The following is a 21,222-nucleotide window of genomic DNA, read 5'->3' as shown; positions in this document are numbered from 1 at the left end:
TGTTAAAGTTTCATGTTATGTCTAGAAAAACCTTCCTACATCAGATATAAAAATATATTTCCTTGCTGGGTGTGGTGGCACACGCCTTTAGTCCCAGCATTCAGGAGGCAGAAGCAGGTGGGGATCTCTGTGATTTTGAGGCTGGCTTAGTCTACATAATGAGTTCCAGAAAAACCAGAGCTACATACATAGTGAGATCATATATATGTATGTATGTTATGTATGTATGTATATATGATATGTATGTTTCTTGAATAATTTTTTGTTTTGTTTTTCCCCTCCAGGGCTGAGGTTTGAAAAACTGAGGTAGAGTTTCAACTAACAGCAAGTTGTCACAAAGAACTATTTATTAAACGATCCATCTCCCTGTCCCTGCACTCTGTGTGCCTGGGTGTGTCTCTCTGACTGCATGATGACTACATTCATGCTGGCAGAAGAGTCCAAGCCTTTGAGGACTCTGTAAGACAAGTGCCTTTTGCCACGTTGGGGCCACCAGCCATACATTACCACTGCCATTCAGAGCTGCCTCACACCCTCATCCTGTACTTTTCTAAAGCAACGTCAGAACTGGCAGGGTTCCAAGAAGTCTCCACTCTTGCTGGAATTACATTGATTTTATGGGCTAATGTGGGTAGAACTGGTGTTTACAGGAGCATGGACAGCATTCAGGCAACTCACAGAACACCTTGCTGTGTCTTCAGTTGACACTGGTTTCTTAGGTAGCTTATGGTTTAAAACAGTGGCAGTCATGGTTCTTCCTTGTCTCTGAATCTGCTGAATTTCAAGGGTTAGTGACCTGGGACCCTGCTAAATAACAGCATGCCCCCAGCTAGTTTCTGACTCTCAGGAGAGAGCCTGTGCTGTTTGGTTCTTTGGGTGCTATAGTTTACTGGTGACAGGGACCTTTATCTAGTATGGTGCTTCTTTCTAGTCTTGACTTACTAAGTTTTCATAAGGGACGAAGTTTCACTTTTACCAACTTTCTTTTCTTTTTTTTTTTTGGTTTTTTTTTTTTTTTTGGTTTTTCAAGATAGGGTTTCTCTGTGGCTTTGGAGGCTGTCCTGAAACTAGCTCTTGTAGACCAGGCTGGTCTCCAACTCACAGAGATCCGCCTTCCTCTGCCTCCCGAGTGCTGGGATTAAAGGCGAGTGCCACCAATGCCCAGCTCTTTTCATCATTTATAGACAAATTCTCTACTAATTGAAGGTAAAATGAAGGCTCATCCAAGCATACAGACTCCTAATTTTGTCTCCAACTTCTTCGTCCCACATACCAGGAAGGCAATATTTCTGCAGATGGAACAAAGATGAACCTTCTCCACCTGCCACTGGACCCAGCATGGGATGTTTCCCAAGATGCCCAAGCACAGAAGTCTTGGAAGCTCCATTTCCTTTCTAGGGAAAGGAACTTTGCCAGGAACCTTATGATAGGAACTCCTGAGGAGAGTGGTGTGTGACATAAAGAAGCAGGGAAGGTGGGAGACACTTCTCACCCCTGCCACAAATCAACACATCACCAATGACCAGCATAGAATGGGTGTGGGTACCTGAAGTGTTCTATGGCCTCTGGCCTTGATTTAGAGTCTCAAGCCAGTCCTTCCTGCCACCCAGCAGTCACTAGCCAGGGCATACAAGCCCAGTGGCACTAAAAGCAGAGGCAGAGCAGAAAGCAGCAAAGCCTTTAGGCTCTTGGGAGAGCTAGGGACCCCTTCCACTCCTCTATTCCACTAATAATGAGTCTCTATGCCCCTTCTCCCAGAGTCACCCTGCTCCTGTGACTCATAGTAGGACATGTGGGGTCTGTGTCACCATAGGGCCCCCCTAGAGCTAGCTCGTAACTGCAGTCACCTGGCACTGGGCTGTTCCTCTCAGCCTCCTTGACCTCTTCTGTTTGCCTCCACTCTTCCTACATCCCATTTTGGGAAAACAATGGGAGCCTGAGCCTGTGCCCAGCTGGGCACCTACTCACAACCCAGAAGCAGCAATAGACAATGTAAGGGCAGAGCAGTCTGTCATAGTTCTGAGAGGCAGAACAGGACATGATACCAGTGTGGCTTGTCAAACCCGATCTTGGTGTTAAGAGTGGTCTCTGTGGATAAACTTTCTCTTCAGGCCACAAGAAGTCCTAACCTAACCCAAGCGGAGGCGGAAGGTGCCAATTTCCATGGGCTCCAGGAAGATGTCAGTGCTGTTGGAGGGTGAGGCCAGAGGATACAGCAAAGTCAAAGAGGTTGGCTGCAGGAATACCACATCCAGGCCACGGAATAGGCTTCCCAGGGCCAGCTGTGAAGAGAGAAAGGCAGGCTGAGCTGGGCACTGCTAACACTGGGTTAAGTTCTTCCTTATATCAAGTACCACCGTTTAGTTATTTTTAAGACAGGGCCTCACACTGTAATTCAAGGCTGCCCTCAAACTCACAGCAATCCTGTCTCAGTCTCCTTAGTGCTAGGATTATATTGTGAGCTGCCACACCCAGCTCTCTTGTCAGATCCTTAGAGGTAAAGTAGTACTCAATGGTGACACACAATTGCAACTCTTGGGAGGTAGAGTCGGTGGCTCAGGAGTTCAACTCAGCTTTGGCTACATAGGAAGGTTGTATCCAGCCGACATAACCCCTTGTCCCAAAGATAAAATAAGATGAATAGATACAAAAAGAAAGAAGGAAATGATCTCACATAAGCTACAGTCCTCTCAGAAGCAACAAGCCTCAGACAGGGCTTTGCTGCAATCTACTCAAGTCCAGGGCCTGTCCAGGCACCTCGGTGCAGGAACTGTTACACCAAGCTGTGTTTGAGAACGAGGACTGTTTCTGGGTTCACTTCTGAGTCACCAGAGCAAGCCAAGTGCCACCATTACTAATGCTTCAAAAGGGGCAGCAGTTATCATTTCTCTTGTTTCCCATTTTGCTCAATTCAGGTCCCTCCTCCAGTTTTCTAGTTCCCTGCCTTATCTGAAACTGCTCCTACCCAACTCAATACTAAAGACACTCAGCCTCCCCTTTGTCTCTGAGGAGACCTGAGGTTCCACCTTCTCTCATCCAACTGCCAACCCCCATCCAGCCTCCCTCTAAGCTCTCAGCTCTGCTACTGCAGAAAGCCCAGCTTCACTGTCCTGACAAGGGCCCCTGCCAGGCCCCCACACCTGGGCCCTGCTCACCTTGCCCTGGCTTGTGGTACAGTTGAAGCCCAAGTTCTTGGCCTCAAGGCCACAGTCAAAACCCTTGCGGTGCAAGATGAGTGCAGCATCAGCTGAAGGCAGGGTGTCCTGGAAAACAGTCAAGAGGCAAGAGCAATGGAGGGTCAGCAGCCCTTCTGCCCAAGGCAAGGCCAAACACAGAAGAGGTGGGGGGAAGGCCAGCACCTGGTGGTGAGGCTTAGCACCCACTGGAACACTTACCTCAGCTGGGATCGTGCGCAGATTGAGCAGATGGAAGTCACAGGGCAATGGGGAAGTCAGAGGGTGGAAAGAGCGCAGAGTGGAGCTAGTGACCTGCTTCTTGGCCACGGGCAAGGCGAGTGGAGGCATGTTGAGATACATGGAAGTCAGGTGGCTGAGGAGGGACGGGTAGCTGGTAGAGCGCTCATCTTGAACCTGCAAGGTGGACCGAAAATGTAGGTGAGGGAGCAGAGCCAGGCTAAAGGCTGAAGAGGAGACAGGCCAGATCTTTTCAGAACAGCTTTCCTGGTTCACTTGGACTCTGGCTACCTGGCTCCAGGCCCCGAACCTCCAACCTTCATGAATGGCTAATTCTCATGGCACTTAACTTAGACAGGGTTGTGTTACTAAGCCCACTTCTATGTTTTCCTTTGTGGCTTCTTTAACACTATCATAAAGAATGTACTCTCTCATTAATGCTGTCACCCCACACAGAGAGGAGTAAGAATGGACAACAGAGATACATGTTTCACTATGGACAGGCTTCTGATAGTGACAGTGTTTTAACTATCCCATGGTAAGATGCCACATCCACAGTGCCAGCCTGACACTCAGGTCCACCAGCTTGAGCTAGTGAAACTACTCCTCAGGTGGCTCCCAGGATGCCACATTCACATGGCATCCACATTTCTCCACAGCCACTACATTTCTGCATGCTGATCCCTGACCCTGGCACTACCCTCTGAGTACCCTATATACAGGCTTCCTTCACCCTTCAAGCCCAGACAGGCCTAGTCCTTTTCCATTTTGCTTCTGCAATGTCTTCAACACAGACTATCACTTCAACTTGTTTTCCTACCCTTGGCTTAATTCAAGTCACTAAGGCTTCCTGTCTCAACATCTTGAAACTGTCATCCCTTCCTTGTCTCCCCACAGAGTCACTCTGCTGCTCACAGTCCTGATAGCTGAGGGAAAATCCTGACAGCACCCCTCCCTATTCAAGACCTTCCATGGTCTCCAGACTCTGGCCAGGCACCCGAGATCTCTGCAGCCTGCTCTGCCCCTCCCTCCCACCATGCTCTAGGCCAGCACTGGCTCATGGAGTTTTCTAAAATAATGGAAACACCATCTGCCATGCCTTCTGTGATAACTATGACCACCTGGAACCACTGGGGACTTAAATGTAATTTTAAAACCATTGATTATTATTAGTGTGTGTGTGTGGGGGGGTTGCCTACATATATGTCTGCACACTTCACATATGCAGTGCCCCTGGAGACCAGAACACACTGTATCCCTTGAACTGGAATTACAGATGGCCCTGAAATGTCTGCCCAGTGAGTGTTGAGGACCAAAGCTGGGTCCTCTGCCAGAGCTGTCAATGCTCTTAACCACTAAGCCATCTCTCCAGCTCCCTGTAATTTTTTTCCTCATTGTTCTGAGACAGGACCTTACAATGTATCAGCTGCCCTAGAACTCCCTTTGCAGACCAGGCTTCACCCTCATAGAGATCTCCCGCCTCTATCTCCTGAATGCCAGAGCTGAAGAAATGTGCCACCACACCTGGCCCAAGGAGTGTTGTTAGTGTGAGTGAAAGCCTCAACTTATTTCAAGTATAGTGATATACTCCTACAATTCTAACCCCCTGGGAAATGGAGGCAGGAGGATGAAGGCTAGCCTGGGCTACATGAGACCTTGTCTCAAAAAAACAGGTAACTAGGCATAGTGGCATATGTCTGTGGTCTTGGCTACTGGAAGGGTGAGACTAGAAGCTCACTTGAACTCAGAAGTTCAAAGCCAGCCTAGGCAACAGTGAGACAAAAATCAAGGCTAACCAAAGATAACCCTGAGGTTATCCTCACTAAATCAAGAGGGCAACCCAAGCTATATAAGTCTCTCTCTCTCTCTCTCTCTCTCTCTCTCTCTCTCTCTCTCTCTCTCATACACACACACAGACACACACAAGACTGGAAACTTAGCTTAGTGACAGAACACTTGTCTAACATGTGCAAAGACCTGGGTTCAATCCAAGTACCAAAAACTGGCCAGCACATGAGGATGGTGGCTGCCATGCTCATCAGCACTGCTCTACTCTGAAGTCACTAATCTCCCTTTCACACTGTCATCACTCCCTTCTACTTTGTGCATGGTTCCCACTCATTACAGCTGAGCCTGGTGACTGCTGTTTCAGGAAGCCATCTTCCACCGTAGGCCCAACGAGACCCCACTTCTACCCTAAACTCAGAGCAGCTCTTCAACCCTGCTCGCTAGTAGGGCCCAAGGGTGGCAGCACATTGGCCCATATCCTTTAGTTCCCATAGCATAGCAGGGGCTCAGCATCTACATAAGGAATAAGTGACTAAGCCACACCTGCAGGGTGCTAGGCAGCAGACTCCAACTACAGGGCTAGACTGCTCACCCTAGGCTACCAAGGCCCTCGCTGACCCTTACCTTTGGGCTCCTGACCGTGTTGCTGGAAAAGATCAAGCCCCTAAACATGGCTGCCAGTTTGGAGGAAAAACCAGGCTGGTAAGGTAAAGAAAGCCAAGAGATGAGCAGGGTTGTGTCAGGGCTAGGAAATGCTCAGGCTAGAGGAGGGAGGATGAGATTAGCAAAAAGAAAGGCAGAAGATGAACATGACAGGGGCAAAGGGACAGGGTGTGGCTGGGAAGGGACTGCCAAGCTACATGAGATGGACCAGCAAATGCAATATAGCCTCCTGGTTCAATGCAGGAAATGAGCTGTACTGTCTGCCCTCTGCCCTCCTCCAGCTACATTTGGGAACCCGCAGGGTCACCCACAGGGTTGAACCTACACTAGCTCACCAGACAGTGGGCCCAGATTTTACCTCACGGCTCATGGTTCTCCGTTCTAACAGGAGGCGGAAGCGGTTGCAGGTGACCTTGTTGTCTTTGAGCCCTTGGCCTAGACCCCGGTTGTCATCCTGCATTAGTCGTCGGTCCAAGATCACCTCCAGCTGGCCTGGGGAAGTTAACAGTGAGCTCCAGTTTGCCAAACCCAGGTCTAAGCAGACGCAGGCCTTGGGAGCAGACACTCCACCTCAGGTACTCAGGGGAAAGGGCCAGTGACACAGACAAGCTGAGTCACTCAGAGGAGAGAATGATGGACCTGAGTACTGGTAGAGCAGTGAAGGTGTCTCGCCTTACTTCTTTAGGTGAAGAAACAGGAGGCCTAGAAAGGGGAGCACTGAGTTCACCTCGGTGACTCAGGACTAGGACTTGGGCCCTGGGCTTAGGCCAGCAGGAAACCTTTTGGGGACAGGCCACATAGAACACAGGAAACAGAAGCTGGAAATCTGAGAGAAGCCTGTCTGCCATACTGCTGCAGAGTCCCTCATCTGAGTGTGGGCTTTCTCAGGCTGGATAGACTCATAACTGCCTCTTGCCTCTGCTCTACCTGGCATCAGCTAGAAGGACCAGCAGCCCAGATTGGAGTGGATGGCCTTGTCTGTCAGAAGCAGGCTGTGTCTGAGGACAGGCAGGAGGCATATGAGGTGAGGCTCAGCAAGTCCTCTCCAGTAAAGAGGACCACCTCTGTTCCCATTTGGATTACGCTTGGAGGAGGGTCTCACTGCAAAGCTGATGGATGGGTGTGAGGACAGAAAGGCTTTCACCACAGTGACCCACAACAGCTTTCCCCACAGATGGCCAAGTTCCCTTTCATCTCTATAGTCTTTACTTTGATTTCTGTAGTCTCTTTGGCTTTGTACTCTGAGCAGACACAGGAAGCTATCCCCAACCCTAAAATAGGTTCCATACATAGAACACAATCATTCCTTAATGCCCTATGTCCCAGAGGGGCACACAGCTGACTAAGCAAGGACAATGGGCTGCATTCAGACAGACAGATCCAAAAAAAATCCTGGCAGAGGGCAGGAGAGCCTCACTCCTCCCATAGAGGAAGCAGGCGCAACACTTACCTTAATCTTGCACTCGGTTCAGCCCTCTCAATCTCTATCCCCCACAGACAGAAAGACCTCTAGGGCCGAGAGTCCATAAATCACCGCTCATCTTGTCCCAAGGCTATGGAGATCACTGCGGGTAGGGGGAGCTTTCACCTTGACCCTGACAACTTCTCATTTTCTCCAATACTGAGGAGGGAATCTCATGCCTTGCTCACACTCTGTGAGTGTTCCATCACAGAGCTAAGTCTCCAGACAACAAAGTCTTGCTAAATTGCCCAGACTGAGCTTGGATTTGGGATCCTCCTACCTCAGCCTCCAAGGAGCTGGGGTCACATGTCTGTGCTGCTAGGCCCAGAGATCTTCGTTTGATAGTTAAGAATGTCAGCCTTTCTTTTACTGACCATTAGGAGGAGATATGTATATTTCCCCTTTCCTAAATATTACACTGTAACCACTTGCCTGGTGGTGGCCCTGCTTTTAATCTCAGCACTCAAGAGGCAGAGAGGTAGGTGGATCTCTACGAGCTCAAGGCCAATCTGGTCTATTGAACAAGTTTCATAACAGCCAAGGCTACAGAAAAACACTGTCTCAAAAATAAAAAAAAAGGAAGAAAGGAAGGAAGGGAGGGAGGAAGGAAGGAAGGAAGGAAGGAAGGAAGGAAGGAAGGAAGGAAGGAAGAAGAGCTGTACCCCCCAGCTGAGAACAACCCTTCAATGCCACAGCCCAAATGTGACTGACAGGAACTGTAGATGGCTCACCCCCTTCTTCAGCTTTGGGGTGATGGGGTCTTAGAGAGAGGGGAAGGAAGCCTTTCCCCAGTGGACTGGCTGGAGCCAAGGGTAGGCTGGTTCCCTACTCACCATCACCGAGGCTGGAGACACCCAGAGCCTGTGCAGTGTACAGTGTGAGGCGCCTCTGTGCATCTTGGATGTAGGCCATGACTGGCATGGGGTAAAAGTTAGCCTGCAGGGGCAACTTCTTCAGATATCGCCGGGGCTGTACCTATCAGGAGAAGTTCAAGACCAGGTAGGAATGGTGTCTGATTTGTGTTCTGAAAGCTTCTCAGTGTGAAGGCATTCCTGGTTATTACTATTATTTTTTTTTTATTTGGTTTTTCGAGACAGGGTTTCTCTGTGTAGCTTTGGAGCCTATCCTGGCACTTGCTCTGGAGACCAGGCTGGCCTCAAACTCACAGAGATCCACCTGCCTCTGCCTCCCGAGTGCTGGGATTAAAGGCGTGCGCCACCAACACCCGGCCCTGGTTATTATTTTTTGTTTGCTTTGTTTTTATTGTGTTTTTTTGATACAGGGTTTCCTTGGGTAGCCCTGGTTGTCCTGGAACTTGTTCTGTAGATCGGGCTGGCTTCGAACTCGGAGATCTACCTGCCTCTGCCTCCTAAATGCTGGGATTAAAGTCATGCACCATCACTGCCTGGCTATTTTTTAAAATTGTGTTTTTGTGTATAATGTGTGCGCATGGGTGTATGTATGTGTATAATGTGTGTACATGGGTGTATGTGCCACAGCACACACGTGGAGGTCAGTGGAGAACTCTTTGGAATGGGTTCTCTCCTTCCACCTTTATCAGGGTTCCAGAAATCGAACTCAGGTTGCCAGGCCTGGTCAAGAGCCTTTATCCATTGAGCTATCTCAATGGCCCCATATTTGTCACCAGTCCTTGGCACCCTCCCCACAGCACTTATACTGGGAGGCCCAAAGCAGTCCAAGTTCTGTTCCACAGGGCCCAAGAATTACCTGAAAGCCATTGAGGTCTGTGAAGAAGGTACCCTGGCTATCAATGTCCGTGTGGATGCGCAGGGCCAGCTCTTTGTTCACATAGTCCCTGATGTCTACCAGGATTGCCATGTCCAGAGACAGTCCCTCCACTCCTGGACACAGGAACAGCCAGAGATGAGGTGAGCACAGCCTGAGAGACTATGCCAGGGAGCTCCCAGGACAGGTTGACTGGATTTTTCCTCAAGAGATCAAGCATCCCATGTCAAATGACACAACTCTTGTCAACAGAGATGGGGCAAAAGAACAGGTGCCAGACTGTGGAACTTACACTCCTTGTGACCGTCCCCTCCTGCAGGGCTCACCTGGCAAGTTGTAAAGTCGAATCACTTGGTGAAAGTGCTCGTAATAGGCAGCCACCTCTGAGAAGAACGGGCCTTCGGTGACACGCAGCACAGGAGAGTTCTTGGGGACGTAGGGCTGGAAAAAGAGCAAGTGACCACTGAAGCCACAGCACAGAGTCCAAAGTAACAGTACCAACCCAGAGGAAGGCAACAGAAGTCCTTGTCCCAGTGCTGTGGCTGGGCCCAGGCCCACAGGTGGCCTGACCACCTGTGCTGAGCAGGTGCAGAAGCGTGGTTTAGACCACAGCCCACCAACCTCCACAAGGCAACGAAGACAAGGCCAGGAGGGCAGGACACAGTAGGCAGTGACCACTTAAGGGATCCCATGTCCCTCCCAGGCTCTCCCCACCCACAAGGGCCACCAGGTTCTACAAGGCATCTGAGGTACCTTAGCCTCGCTATCAGGCAGGAAGAGGTAGGCACCACTCTTATCTTTGGATGTCCGGGTACCATAGATGAGGAGCTTCATGTCTATCTGCTGTTCCTGCTCCTCATCCACCCTTCGGATGCTCTGCCAAAAAACACAGCCCTGACCCCTGGCCCCACACCAGCATGTCAGGTCTCCCCCTGGGAGGGCATGGATTGACTACCCCCAAGGAGCCAAGCCCAGTGCTACAGTTGGAATCTTAGGGTCCCCCATAAGGTCTGTGTGCTAAGGGCTTATCCCCAGACTGCTGCTACTAGGCAAGGTTGGGGACAGTGGGACTCTACCACTTCCCTTCCTCCCTTCTACTCTTTCTTTTCTTCCTTTCTTCCTTGCTTTCTTTCTTTTTTTGACAGGGTTTCTCTGTGTAGACCTGTCTTGTCCTAGAACTCAATCTGTGGACCAGGCTGGTCTTGAATTCACAGAGATCCGCCTGCCTCTGCCTTCTGAGTGCTGGGATTAACAGCATGAGCACCACCACCTAACTCCAACTTCTCTATAAACTTTTTTGAGACAAGGATCTCATGTAGTCCAGGTTAGCCTCAAACTTGCTATGCAATCAAAGATGACCTTGAACGTCTGATCCTCTTGCTTCTGCCCCCTCCATTGCTGAAATTATAGGTCTGCACCACAGCACCCAACCTCCGCATCCTGGTTGTAAAGTAATGTGTTCCCTGCCATGGCATGCTTGCTGCCTAACTACAGGCCCCAAAGCAATGGGTCTGCCTAACTGTAGGCTCAAAGCTCACAAACTGTAAGCAGAAATCAACCTTCTCTCCTTTCCAAGTCACAGACACAGCAGCAGATGATTAACAACACACTCAGCTTTGCCATGCTGTTAGCTTGAGAGCTGCTAATGCTCACATCCGAGTCTCTGTGAGTCAGGCGATAGGAGGAGCTTGGGGCCAGGACAGTTGTACACAAGCCCCCTGATGCCCGTGCCCTCCCTCCCTTTGGTCCCTCCCACAACCCCTGGCCTGGCCCTTTACCTTGAGGAGCCCAGTAAGGCCGGAGAACCAGACCTGCATGTAGTGATTGCTGATGGCAAAGTCACTGGTGCTGGAGTCCATGACACGGAGAGGGAATGCCGTCTGCCTGGGGACGGACAGCTTCACACCATTCAGGTAGACACGTACGGAAGACGGCACTGTGTAGGGCCCATCAAGGTCCGGCTGCAGCTGCAGCGTACTCAGGCCCAGGGCTGGCAGGCGGATAGGTACCGACACCTGTGGGCCCAGGGGCAGAAAGAAGCAGATGAGCATCAGTCCACACAGGCCGCCTTCTCCCTTCATCCTTGACCTCTGCGTTCTGTTTTCTGAAGCCAGCACAGAACCTTACATTTCTACCTGAAAAAACCCTGTCTGGTTTGGGATCTTGGTTCTGAGTTGCAGTTCATTCTGCATGCCTGTCAGCCAAGGGGCACAGCACTCAGTTGAGAGCCTAGGGTCTGAAGCAGGCTGTCATATACTCTCTGAGCAACCTTAGGCAAGTACCTTAACCACCTCTGTTTCTGGTGAAGCGAGGATTGCATCACTATGTACACTTGAAGAGTTTTTTTTTTTTTTTTTTTGTTTTTTTTTTTGTTTTTAGAGACAGGTTTTCCCTGTGTAGCTTTGGAGCCTATCCTGGCACTCACTCTGGAGACCTGGCTGGCTTCGAACTCACAGAGATCCGCCTGCCTCTGCCTCCCGAGTGCTGGGATTAAAGGCATGTGCCACCACCACCCGGCTTATTTTTTTTTTTTTTTTGGAAGAGTTTAATGAAAGCCAGGAGTGATGGTACATTGTTGTATCCCAACAGTCAGGAGGCTGAACCAGAGGACAGCAAGTTTGAAGCCAACCTGAACTACACAGTGAGGCCTTATCTTTAAAAAAATTCTGAATGAATTAGATATTTAACCACTTAGAGCAGTGCCTGCCATGAACTATACCTGAATATTTATTTCTCATCCATATTACAGATGAAATACATAGTTAAGTCAACACAATAAACCATCATTAGAAGCTTGTGTCCAGGAATTAGAGACCAGGTTGGGCATCATATAAGACCCCATCACAATGAAGTAAACAATGAATACTTGATGAGCAGCTGAGGGCACTATTGTTGCCATCTGCAGTATAATTATTACCACAGTGTCCTCACCATCCTTTTAAAGATACTCAAATCCCAAGAGTGACTATCCTTCGGGCAATGTCTCGCCCCAAGCCACCTGCCTCCATCCTGGGGGGTAAGCAGAGCACAGCAGGGGAGTGGGAAGCAGGTGTTCCTGGGGAGTGAGGCCCCAGGAGAGGTACTGACAAGTAGGGAGGGCTGAGCCCCGCCTTACCTGGTAGACATCAGGGACCATGTTAGTGGCTGAGCTCCAGTGTGCACTGATCTGCACAGACAGGGGCTGACCCTCCTCTGAAAGGACTCGCACCCTTGGGGAGTTGACCAGCAGGGACACCACACTGAGCCGCTCCTGTTCCAGTGGGTTAAATAGCACCACAAACCTGTGGGTGGAAGGTGGGCTGACCCCAGGAGCTTGCTGCAGCGGCAGGACAGAAGCAGCAGCCAGAAGGAGCACCCCCTGCACTGTGGGGAGCTGGAGGGTGCCTCTGGGAACGGGCAGGCCGGACTCACCTGGGTGAGGAATCCAGCTCAATCACTGTGCGCTCCGGCAGGGCATCGTGACTTAAACGACTGTCATCCTGCAATGACATGGGCAGGAAGAAAGAATGATGAGTGCGCTCAACCTCCTCCCCACCCCAACCTGTCCAGGCCATCAACTACCTTGAGCATGGAATCTGCACCCCAAAACAAGGAAGGAAAAAGAGGAACAGTACCCACCAATCGCAGCTCTTGAGGTAGTACCACCCACACCACAAGATCTCTCAAGCAGATGTAGGAGGGACTCACCATTTGAAAGAAGGGTGTACCAGGGTCAAATTCATAGGTTTCTTTGTCGCCCAGCACCAGATAGTGAGCAGCATTGATGATGACCTGCTTCAGGCTAACCAGGGACCGCAGCAGCCTGTGGGGGGCACCAGAGAAAGCTGAGTGAAGATGGCCACTGGGAGGCTGTCTGCAACCAACAGCAGGACCAGCCCTCGGCAGCCTGCCCACCAATCACCCACATATCCACTCTTTGAAATTGTGTGGGGAGTGGAGGTGGCTCCTACCTGACCCCATAGTCTACTACCACCGCCTCCTTGGCAGTTCCAGTGATGGCATCATGGTGCTGGAAGAGCCCCAGTGTGCGCCGAGCTTCCGTCAGAAGAGCAAAATCAGACAGCGGGTACTGGCCAGCCAGTCCAGAGCGGCGGGCATGAGCCACAGCCAAGCTGTATAGAACCTCTGCCCCACTACCCAGAGAAAAAAGTCAGAGTCTTCCTGTTCTGTTCAACCTATGCTCAGGGGCCACCCACACACTGATGGCATCCTTTCTCGCTACACCGCCCCGCCTACACCTCAAAGGTTAACTCGTACTCAGCAAGGGGAGGTGGGCAGCTCTCACCGCAGGTGGGCTTCTAGGACTCGGTCCAAGCTCTTGTAGAAAGGCCGGGATGTGTAATAGCCTGTCCAATAGTGGTCCTCCCGGTCAGCATAGGAGAAGAAATCTCCACTCAGCACAGGAAACCCTGGAGGCCGGGCACCAGGCTCCACTCCTGTCCTCTTATAGAGAGCATCAAAATACTCAGAGAGGGTCCCAAACTGGGCCTGTAGGGACCCAAAGCAAGCGTCCATCAATTACAGAGCCTCCTGGGATCTCTGGCCACCATTCCACAATGCTGCAGGTGTGGGCAGGGGTGAGGACTTTGCCTAGCAAAGGGCAGGAAATCTGTATGTCCTGCTCTTCTGGGAAACTTGGGAATGAATTCTGACCCACACAGGAACCTTGCCCAAGACTGAGAGTGACCTGGAGCCCTCAGCAGCAGGGCTGGTACAGAAGGACTAAGTGCAGCACTGTAGCTGCAGACCCGTCCGCACATGCCTCCCTCCCACCTGCACATGGAGCTCCGGCTTGCTGTTGAGGAAGTCAAAGAGCCGCTGGTAGTTGAAGAACTGGGCATCCCACTCCTGAGGCTTGTCATATCGGAAGTCATCGCCCAGTGGCACAAGGAGGACGTTGCTTCGGAAAAGCCGGGACTTCTTCCGGTACTGGTCCAGGAGCAGGGCTGCCCTGGAAACAGGTCACAGACCCAACATGAAGTCCCAGTGAGGGGGGGTGGGGGTGGGGATGTGGCTCAGTAGATAAAATATTTGCCACATAAGTGTGAGGACTGGAACTTGGGACCCCCACAAACATGTAAATGCCAGTGGGCATGGAGGCCTGACTGTAATCACAGAGCTCAGAAGATGGAGACAGGATCTCCAGAGCAAGCTGCAAAGCTAGACGAGTCCATACCGGAGACGAGCTCTGGGTTCAGCTACGAAACTTTTTCAATGAATAAGGTAGAGAGAGACCAAGGTAGATTTCTGACGTCAACCTTGGTCTCCATATACACTCACAGACCTGGATATGCATCCACAAATGTGGTTCCACACACTTGCAAACTATGCCTGGTAGCACTTACTTTTAACTCCAGCCCTGGGAGGCAGAAGGCAGGCAGATCATGTATGAGGCCAGCCTAATCTCTATATTGAACTCCAGGCCAGCCAGGACTATATAATGAGATCCTGTCTTAACAAAAGAAAAAGAAAAAACCGGGAGTTGGTGTCGCACACCTTTAATCCCAGCACTTGGGAGGCAAAGGCAGGCGGATCTCTGTGAGTTCGAGGCCAGCCTGGTTTCTAGAGTGAGTGCCAGGATAGGCTCCAAAGCTACACAGAGAAACCCTGTCTGGAAAAAAAAAAAAGAAAGAAAGAAAGAAAAAGAAAAAAAACAAACAAAATTCACATGAAAAGCTAGGCACAGTGGTACATCCATGCAATCTCAGTACTTGGGAAGCTGAGGCAAGAAGATTCCAAATTTGAAGCCAGACAGGTCTACTACCCAGAGGCCTGCTAGGTGTGGTAGCACATGCCTATAATCCCAGCACTTTTGGGGTATCAGTAGTTCAAGCCCATCCTCACCTACACAGCAAGTTCAAGGACAGCCTCAGCTACATGAGACTCTGTCTAAACCCCGATACACACAAGGAGAAAGGTGCCTTGCTTGAACTGTATGAAAACATTAATTTTTTTAATCCATATTATCTATCCAATACAGTCTTATAACATGTCATTAGAGGCTTTTCCCTGCCGGGTATATGACATGTGCCTGTAATCCCAACACTTGGAGTCTAAGGTAGGAAGACTGTTGCAAGTTTGAGGTCAGCCTGAGCTACATACAGAGTGAGTACTGGGCAAACCAGAGCTACATGACAAGATCTTGTCCCCACAAAAGAAAAAAAAAAAAAAGAAAAAAGAAAAGTAGCCTTTTCAGTGCTTGCTTGGATTGCTGCTACTTACCACATTCTCAACATTTCAGCTAAAGTGACATTTAGATCAACCTTAACCAATACTTTTGTACAGTGACATCTTTGAGGTACTTTAGGAGGGACAGGTCTTTTTTCTCAGACTAAAGCTCTCTGGCAGGACTGGGTGAGTCTAAACAGGATTTGGGCCCAGTGAGCACAAGATCCACCTGCCTGACCTGGAGCTGACCCCGAGAACCTGAGTCAAACGAGGGATAGCAGCTGAAAGTTTGCAAGAAATGGTACCAATGTAAAAACTGTTTAGGGCAGGTGCCAGGCATAGTGATGCATGCCTTTAGTCCCAGCACTTAGGAGGCAAAGGCAGGCACATCTCTGCAAGTTTGAGGCTAGCTTGGTCTACTTTCTGAGTTACAAGACAGCCAGAACTACACAGTGAGATTCTGTCTCAGAAAAAAAAAATGTTTAGGGCTGGGTATGTAGCTCAGTTGGTAGAGTGCTTGTCCAGCTTCACAAACCCCTGATTTGGGCATAAACCAGGTGTGTTGAGTCATGCTTGTAACCCAGCACTCAGGAAACAGGCATGTTTGAGGCCAGCCGGCCTGGAATATGAGATCCTTCTCAAAAAGAAAAGAAGGGGTGGGGGCAGGGAATGCCTCCCAGTCTATTAGGGCATCAGAAGGCATCCTCACCGAGGAAAGCAAAAGCATTCTGAGAAAGAAGCTAAGCGCCTTTCCCATTCCCCAGGGAGGCAGGAAGGGGTTGCTATTGCAGATGCATGGCCTAAACTCTCCACCAGACTCTACCCTTCTTTCCAGGTATGGTCAGTCCCATGTGGCACAGCCAAGACCAGAAGCCAGGTTTCAGCCTAACTCCTCTGAGAAGCAAATGTTACCAGCAGCTGGGTGCAGGAGCAAAGACCTGTTACCCTATTCTCAGGAGACGGAGGCAGACAGATTGAGTACTGCTGGGGTACACAGCTCAAAACCCCACGCCCCACACCCCACACCTTGTCCTAGCAGGGCTGACAGCAGATACCTGTCTGCCACATTGGCCTCTGTAATAGCCCGAGGTGGCACCTTCCAAGGGCAATTGATGCGCCCACCCGGCAGACGTTTGAAATCAAACTGGCAGCAGATCTTGGGATCAGGGCCACAGGTGTGTGGGACATCATAGCTGTAGAAGGGCATCATGTGGCAAAAGATGTCTGTGCTGAAGTCTGGATCTGCAGATGAAAATGACATCCCATAGGGCAGGCCACTGGCAGGCAGGGTTAGCAGCTAGACACACACACATCACAAGTGTGTAGATTCATGTCATCCATAGGCAGCCCTGAGAGACACTCAGGCTCTAGCTGAACTCAAGAGTTTACAGCATGTGCAGGCTGGGACTAGGGTACGGGGCTCCCAAACCCACAGCTCCTGCAGGAGATGGGCCCACAGAAGCCAGCAGGGGTCAACATGACTCTCCTAGACAGAAGAGTTATTTCAGGCAGTGAGCCCTTAGGGACCACAGGGTGAATTTCTAATAAATCTTTTCTTCCCCAATGAAGACTACATGGCTACAATACCCATGCCCCTACTTGGCCTTACCCCACATCTGCCTCCACATGAACTCCAGGCTGTGAGTGGCAGCAAAGTGCTTCTTGATAGCATAATGCACCCTCTGAATCAGCATGCTGGTCAGGTTGGCACGGCGCAGCAGGTAAGGCATGGTGGAGCTGTGCCCAAAGGGGTCCACTGCCCAGCCTGAGCGTGGAGTTGCACCTGGGCAGAGCACAGATTTCACTGGCCCTGAATACCTCAGGGACTGACCTCTGGCTTCCTAGTGCCTAGGAGGCAAGCTCCTACTTTACCCATCAGACGGGCTGCAATGAGCCTAGAAAGAACAACTCCCCACCAACCCCTGTACCTCACAGCATCTTGCCACAACACTCAGGCCCAGCTCCCATTCTTAGACTTACCCAGGTTTCTCTCCAGCCACTGGTGTCCCTCGATGAGTTGGTCAATCAAGGCAAAGTAATGGGAGTTGGCCTCATCTGGCATCACCCACCCACCTGTTGCAATCTCCAGCTGCCCGTTTCCCACCAGCCTAAGGATGAAGGCACACTCAGAATGTGGCAGGGACCCTTTGCTTGGTCCTGGCAGCCAGAGGATGACAGGGACTGCATACATTGGCCTCCTCCAGCCAGAGAATACTCACAAACTTGGCACCCATGGAATTAGACAAGACCAACCCACCCAGCTAGGACTTAGATAATGACTCTCCCATGCTTTCCCAACTACCACTGACCTTCGAACTGCTGCCTTTTTTTGAGCACTGATGTTGTCCCACCACTTGGCAAAGAAGGAGACTTCTGCCCAGAGAAAGCGTCGTCGAGGGTCTTCCTGCAGCTTGGACACCATGCTGTTGAGGATGTGTTGGGTTTGTTCCATGTAGTACTTGTCAAAAGTCTTGATCCAGCCTGGTGGAATCAACACAAGTTCCCCTGAATATGCCGCTTACTTCAGCTGCATCCCTCGTCATGTTTGTCATCAGAAAGCCTTCCCCCTACCCCGGCTCCCAGGCTTGCTGGGTCTTCACCTGGATCATTGTGAGAGTGGGGTACCACAAACACCTGCAGGTCTTCAGCATCCCAGTCGTTCGGGCTGTAGGAGATGTCAAAGCCTTGCCTCCACACGCCACCCTCCACATTGTCAAATGGCAAGTCCTCAGACACAGCTAACATCTGCCAGGGAGGAATGTGGCTCAGGGGCCATGTATGACAACAGGAAGTTCCCGCCAGCACCAGCTCTTACCTGTAGTTCTGGCTTCTGACCCCTGCCCCCCAAAGCAAACTGGCAGTCTTGGGGGGAGACAGAGAAGAAACTGGGCCGGGGCTCTGGGAGCACAGCCCAGGAGCCGTTGGCTGTGTGGTAGGGCATCAGGGCTGGTGGGCTCTCTGCATTGGCTGTCAGTTCCAGCACAGAGTCCTTGATATGGCTGATGATCTCATGGTTTTCCTCCAACAGTTGTTCCAGCTGTTCGATCCGGTTCTGCAGCACAGAAATTTGGCTCTGCCAAAAATAAGAACAGAAAGTAATCACTCACAGCTCCCTGTCACAGGAAGAATTCCTGATTGGGGCTGCCACCTGGTACCTGACTGGTCTATGGGTTCACTCTCCTCAGGCCAAGTCAGACCATGGGCCTGCGGTGATGAAAGCCGCACATCACTCCTGCAGACCCCCTATCCGCTTGGCTTGGAAGCAGCATCACCCTCCAGCTCATGGAGGGCAAGCATTTCCTCTCGCGTGCCTGTGCTCAATGACTGTACTTCCTGCCTCAACCAAGCATGGTGTTGAGGACTGCATTCAACTTAATGGAAAAGAAATGCTGCAGTCAATTAGCAGTGTCTGCCAAGAACTCGACTCAGACTAGCAATACACATGGCCACTTTTCTTCTTCTTCTGCCGCTGTTGCTTTTCACTTCCTGCCGTGGCTAGGAGCTCAGCCCAGCGGTGGAGCATGTATTTAGCAAGAACCAGCTCTTGGGCATCCACCTCCAAAAAGAAGGCAGATCTGCCTAGGAGTGTTCCTGGGCTACAGCTATATAACTCAGCTGTAGATCATGTATCCCGCCTTCGTGCACGAGGCTCTTGAACTAATCCCTAAGACCAGGGGTGGGGGGGGGCGTGTTCTCGTCCTGTACCGGCATAGCTCTCCTGCTGGGGAGATGCCCAAGCCCAGGTGTGACTTGCATCTGAAGAAGAGAACAAGGTGTGACTCACCCTGGGGAAGTTCCCACCATTCTGGTGTCTGGCAGGATCGTGCTGCACCCGGTCCAGCATCAGGTAGAGGGAGAAGACTGCTACACAGAAGATAGCAGCCCCGCACACTGTCACCTGCTTTTTCAACTTCATGCTGACCCCCACACGCACCTGGCAGGAGAGAGACCATCTCTAGTTCTGGCATGCAAAACCCTTCTGTTGGTCTTCCTATCAAATGCCCTCTGAATTCCCAAGCAGTACCTACTTGTGCCTGACTCTGGGGAAAAAAAGGGGGGGGGGGCTTCCAATAACCAAATCTTGGTTGAGACTCCCAGCACACAAGTAGCACATATGTCTGGGGCTGGTCCTGTAGGACAGAAGTTCTGCCTCCCCTCAACCGGAACGATAAAAATCAGGATGCAGGGTGTGTGTGTGTGTGTGTGTGTGTGTGTGTGTGTGTGTCAGGTGAGACAGCTCAGTAAGTAAGGCACTTGCAGCCAAGCCTGACAGCCAAGATAATCCATTTGACTCACAAGGTGGAAGTAGAAAAAGCAACTACCATAAACGTGTGAGTTGCATTGCCACACGTTTTCTGTGGCGTACATGCTCACAAATAAACAAATGTAACCCATTAAAAACAAAAACAAAAGCAGGGATAACAGAGCCCCAGCTCTGACCCACACTTCATTACAAAACCACTGATTGCAAACACCTTGCTCAGGACTCTGCCCGCAAAGAATGCCTGTCCAGGCTCCCTAGCCATGTGTTTCCTCCCTTCAGATGAATAAATACCAAGGCTTCTATTTTGTTTGACTTAGAGGTACAATCACCGGCTGGAGAGAAAGACAAGCCGTCTGTCTACTCCTGGGTCAAACAGCTACTCAGCAGAAACAGTGCCTGGCCCAGACCCCGTCTCAACAAGAATACAGAACGGACTTCTTTTTAAAGAAGAAGAAATGCTCACGTTTCTAACAACCCTGTATTAGTAGTCTAGTATTCTCCCGGCCAGTACTGATTCCTGCAGTGCAAAACTTCCAGTCCTAGCTTCCAGGGCGCTTTAACGGACTCGTGAGAAGCCAGCGGGGAGACTCAAGTCCCCAGGGTAGTGGAGGCCAGGCACAACTTCTCGGTATGGGGCAACTCGAGAAGACCCACAGCGCCCGCTTTCACCGCCCGCGGGTCCCCACTTGCCTGTGACGGAGGGAGGACGCTAACTGCTGAACGCGCGTGGGCGGGACCGCGTCCTGGAGTCTGCTCTTCAGGCCCTGGTGCTGAAGAGCTCTGTCACCTCACCCAGCGTCCTACTTAGCGCGAACTGATTCCGCTCAGGAGCCTCCGGGCAATATTTTTAGCCCCTGGAGATTGGGTCCGGGCCAAAGAGGGCGGAGCAGGGAAGCAGGAGCTGGGTTACCGTTGGGGCAGGCACCTGCCCCGGGGTCTCCCCCGCAGGCCCGCCCAGCCCCCTCCGGCCCTCGGAGCTCAGCGGGCACCCGGGGGCCGCAACGCCCGCGGCCTGCAGGCAGGAGTCATCGCCCGCACCGCGGCTGGCCCGTTACCGTACGCAGCCGGCCTCCGCGCCGCTCGGGACCCTGCCGGCCGAGCCGCCACCGCTTGCATCCCCGGGGACCGCAGCCCGAGCGCGCGCGCGGGCCGTTGCGCAGGCCTGTCCACCCACCGCCCCTGCTCGGTCCCGCAGCCGCGCTCCCGCGGGGGCCAGGACCGCCGCGCGCTCCTGCGCTCGCTCCGCGCTCCCGCCTCCAGCGGCCGCGGGGTCGAGCAGCGCGTCGGGCGGGAGGAGGGGCGCGGGGGACCGCGCACAGCGTCCCCTGGCTCCGGGCCCCGCCGCCGTCTCGCACCCCCCCACGGTGTTCCGCAGCGCCCCCTAGCGCCAGGCTCGGTCGCCTCCCAGCGTCTCGGCCGGGTTCCCGCGGTGCCTCCTGCTGGGTCGGCACAGCGGTCCGCTATGGCCGCCTTGCGTCTCTGCGCAGCCGTTGAAAGGGCAGGGCGCGCGCTGCGGAACCCCAGCAGAGCTGCGCGACTTTTTTTTTTTTTTTTTTTTTTTTTTTTTTTTTTTTTTTTCCTCGATCCTCGGAGAATTAGAATCAGGCAGAAGCAGAAAGGGCCCGTGTGTGTGGTGCGTTGTGGCCTCCTAGACTGGCTCCGTAGTGATGTTTCTTAGGCAAAGGGATGCTGCCTCCCTTTGGGTACTGTGCGTTCCC

The 21,222-nt window shown here is 51.6% G+C and overlaps 1 protein-coding gene across 2 annotated transcripts; it reads right to left on the bottom strand.

Moving 5' to 3' along the window:
* Positions 1-327: 327 nt before the first annotated feature.
* Man2a2 (mannosidase alpha class 2A member 2) lies at positions 328-20,811 on the bottom strand. 2 transcript variants are annotated; one of them, XM_027408241.2, is made up of 24 exons: positions 20,560-20,811; positions 20,195-20,358; positions 19,025-19,174; positions 18,056-18,313; positions 17,841-17,985; positions 17,550-17,721; positions 17,221-17,348; positions 16,850-17,023; positions 16,296-16,482; positions 13,846-14,023; positions 13,358-13,560; positions 13,023-13,205; positions 12,760-12,874; positions 12,484-12,551; positions 12,188-12,353; positions 10,851-11,087; positions 9,826-9,948; positions 9,399-9,513; positions 9,055-9,188; positions 8,160-8,301; positions 6,223-6,356; positions 3,396-3,590; positions 3,156-3,263; positions 328-2,282 (listed from the first exon to the last, which is right to left on the bottom strand). In XM_027408241.2, the coding sequence occupies exons 3-24, from the start codon at positions 19,154-19,156 to the stop codon at positions 2,130-2,132; spliced, it is 3,450 nt and encodes a 1,149-aa protein (XP_027264042.1). In that variant the 5' UTR covers positions 19,157-19,174; positions 20,195-20,358; positions 20,560-20,811; the 3' UTR covers positions 328-2,129. The 2 variants fall into 2 exon arrangements, with proteins under 2 accessions (XP_027264042.1, XP_027264043.1); XM_027408242.2 differs by lacking the exons at positions 20,195-20,358; positions 20,560-20,811 and adding an exon at positions 18,396-18,611 and having other exon boundaries at positions 19,025-19,158.
* Positions 20,812-21,222: the final 411 nt, after the last annotated feature.

This window comes from Cricetulus griseus, chromosome 3, assembly GCF_003668045.3.
Source record: "Cricetulus griseus strain 17A/GY chromosome 3, alternate assembly CriGri-PICRH-1.0, whole genome shotgun sequence".
Taxonomy (NCBI): Eukaryota; Metazoa; Chordata; class Mammalia; order Rodentia; family Cricetidae; genus Cricetulus; species Cricetulus griseus.
The sequence above is the reverse complement of the archived record's forward strand: the minus strand, read 5'-3'. Positions and strand labels throughout refer to the sequence as shown.

Excerpts from the sequence above, each read along its gene's own strand:
- Man2a2 (XM_027408241.2), bottom strand. The coding sequence starts at position 19,156 with ATGAAGTTGAAAAAGCAGGTGACAGTGTGCGGGGCTGCTATCTTCTGT. Across the intron at positions 13,561-13,845 it reads AGCCGGAGCTCCATGTGCAG|GCCCAGTTTGGGACCCTCTC; the intron begins GTGGGAGGGAGG and ends GGGTCCCTACAG. Across the intron at positions 9,189-9,398 it reads TCGACTTTACAACTTGCCAG|GAGTGGAGGGACTGTCTCTG; the intron begins GTGAGCCCTGCA and ends TCCTGTGTCCAG.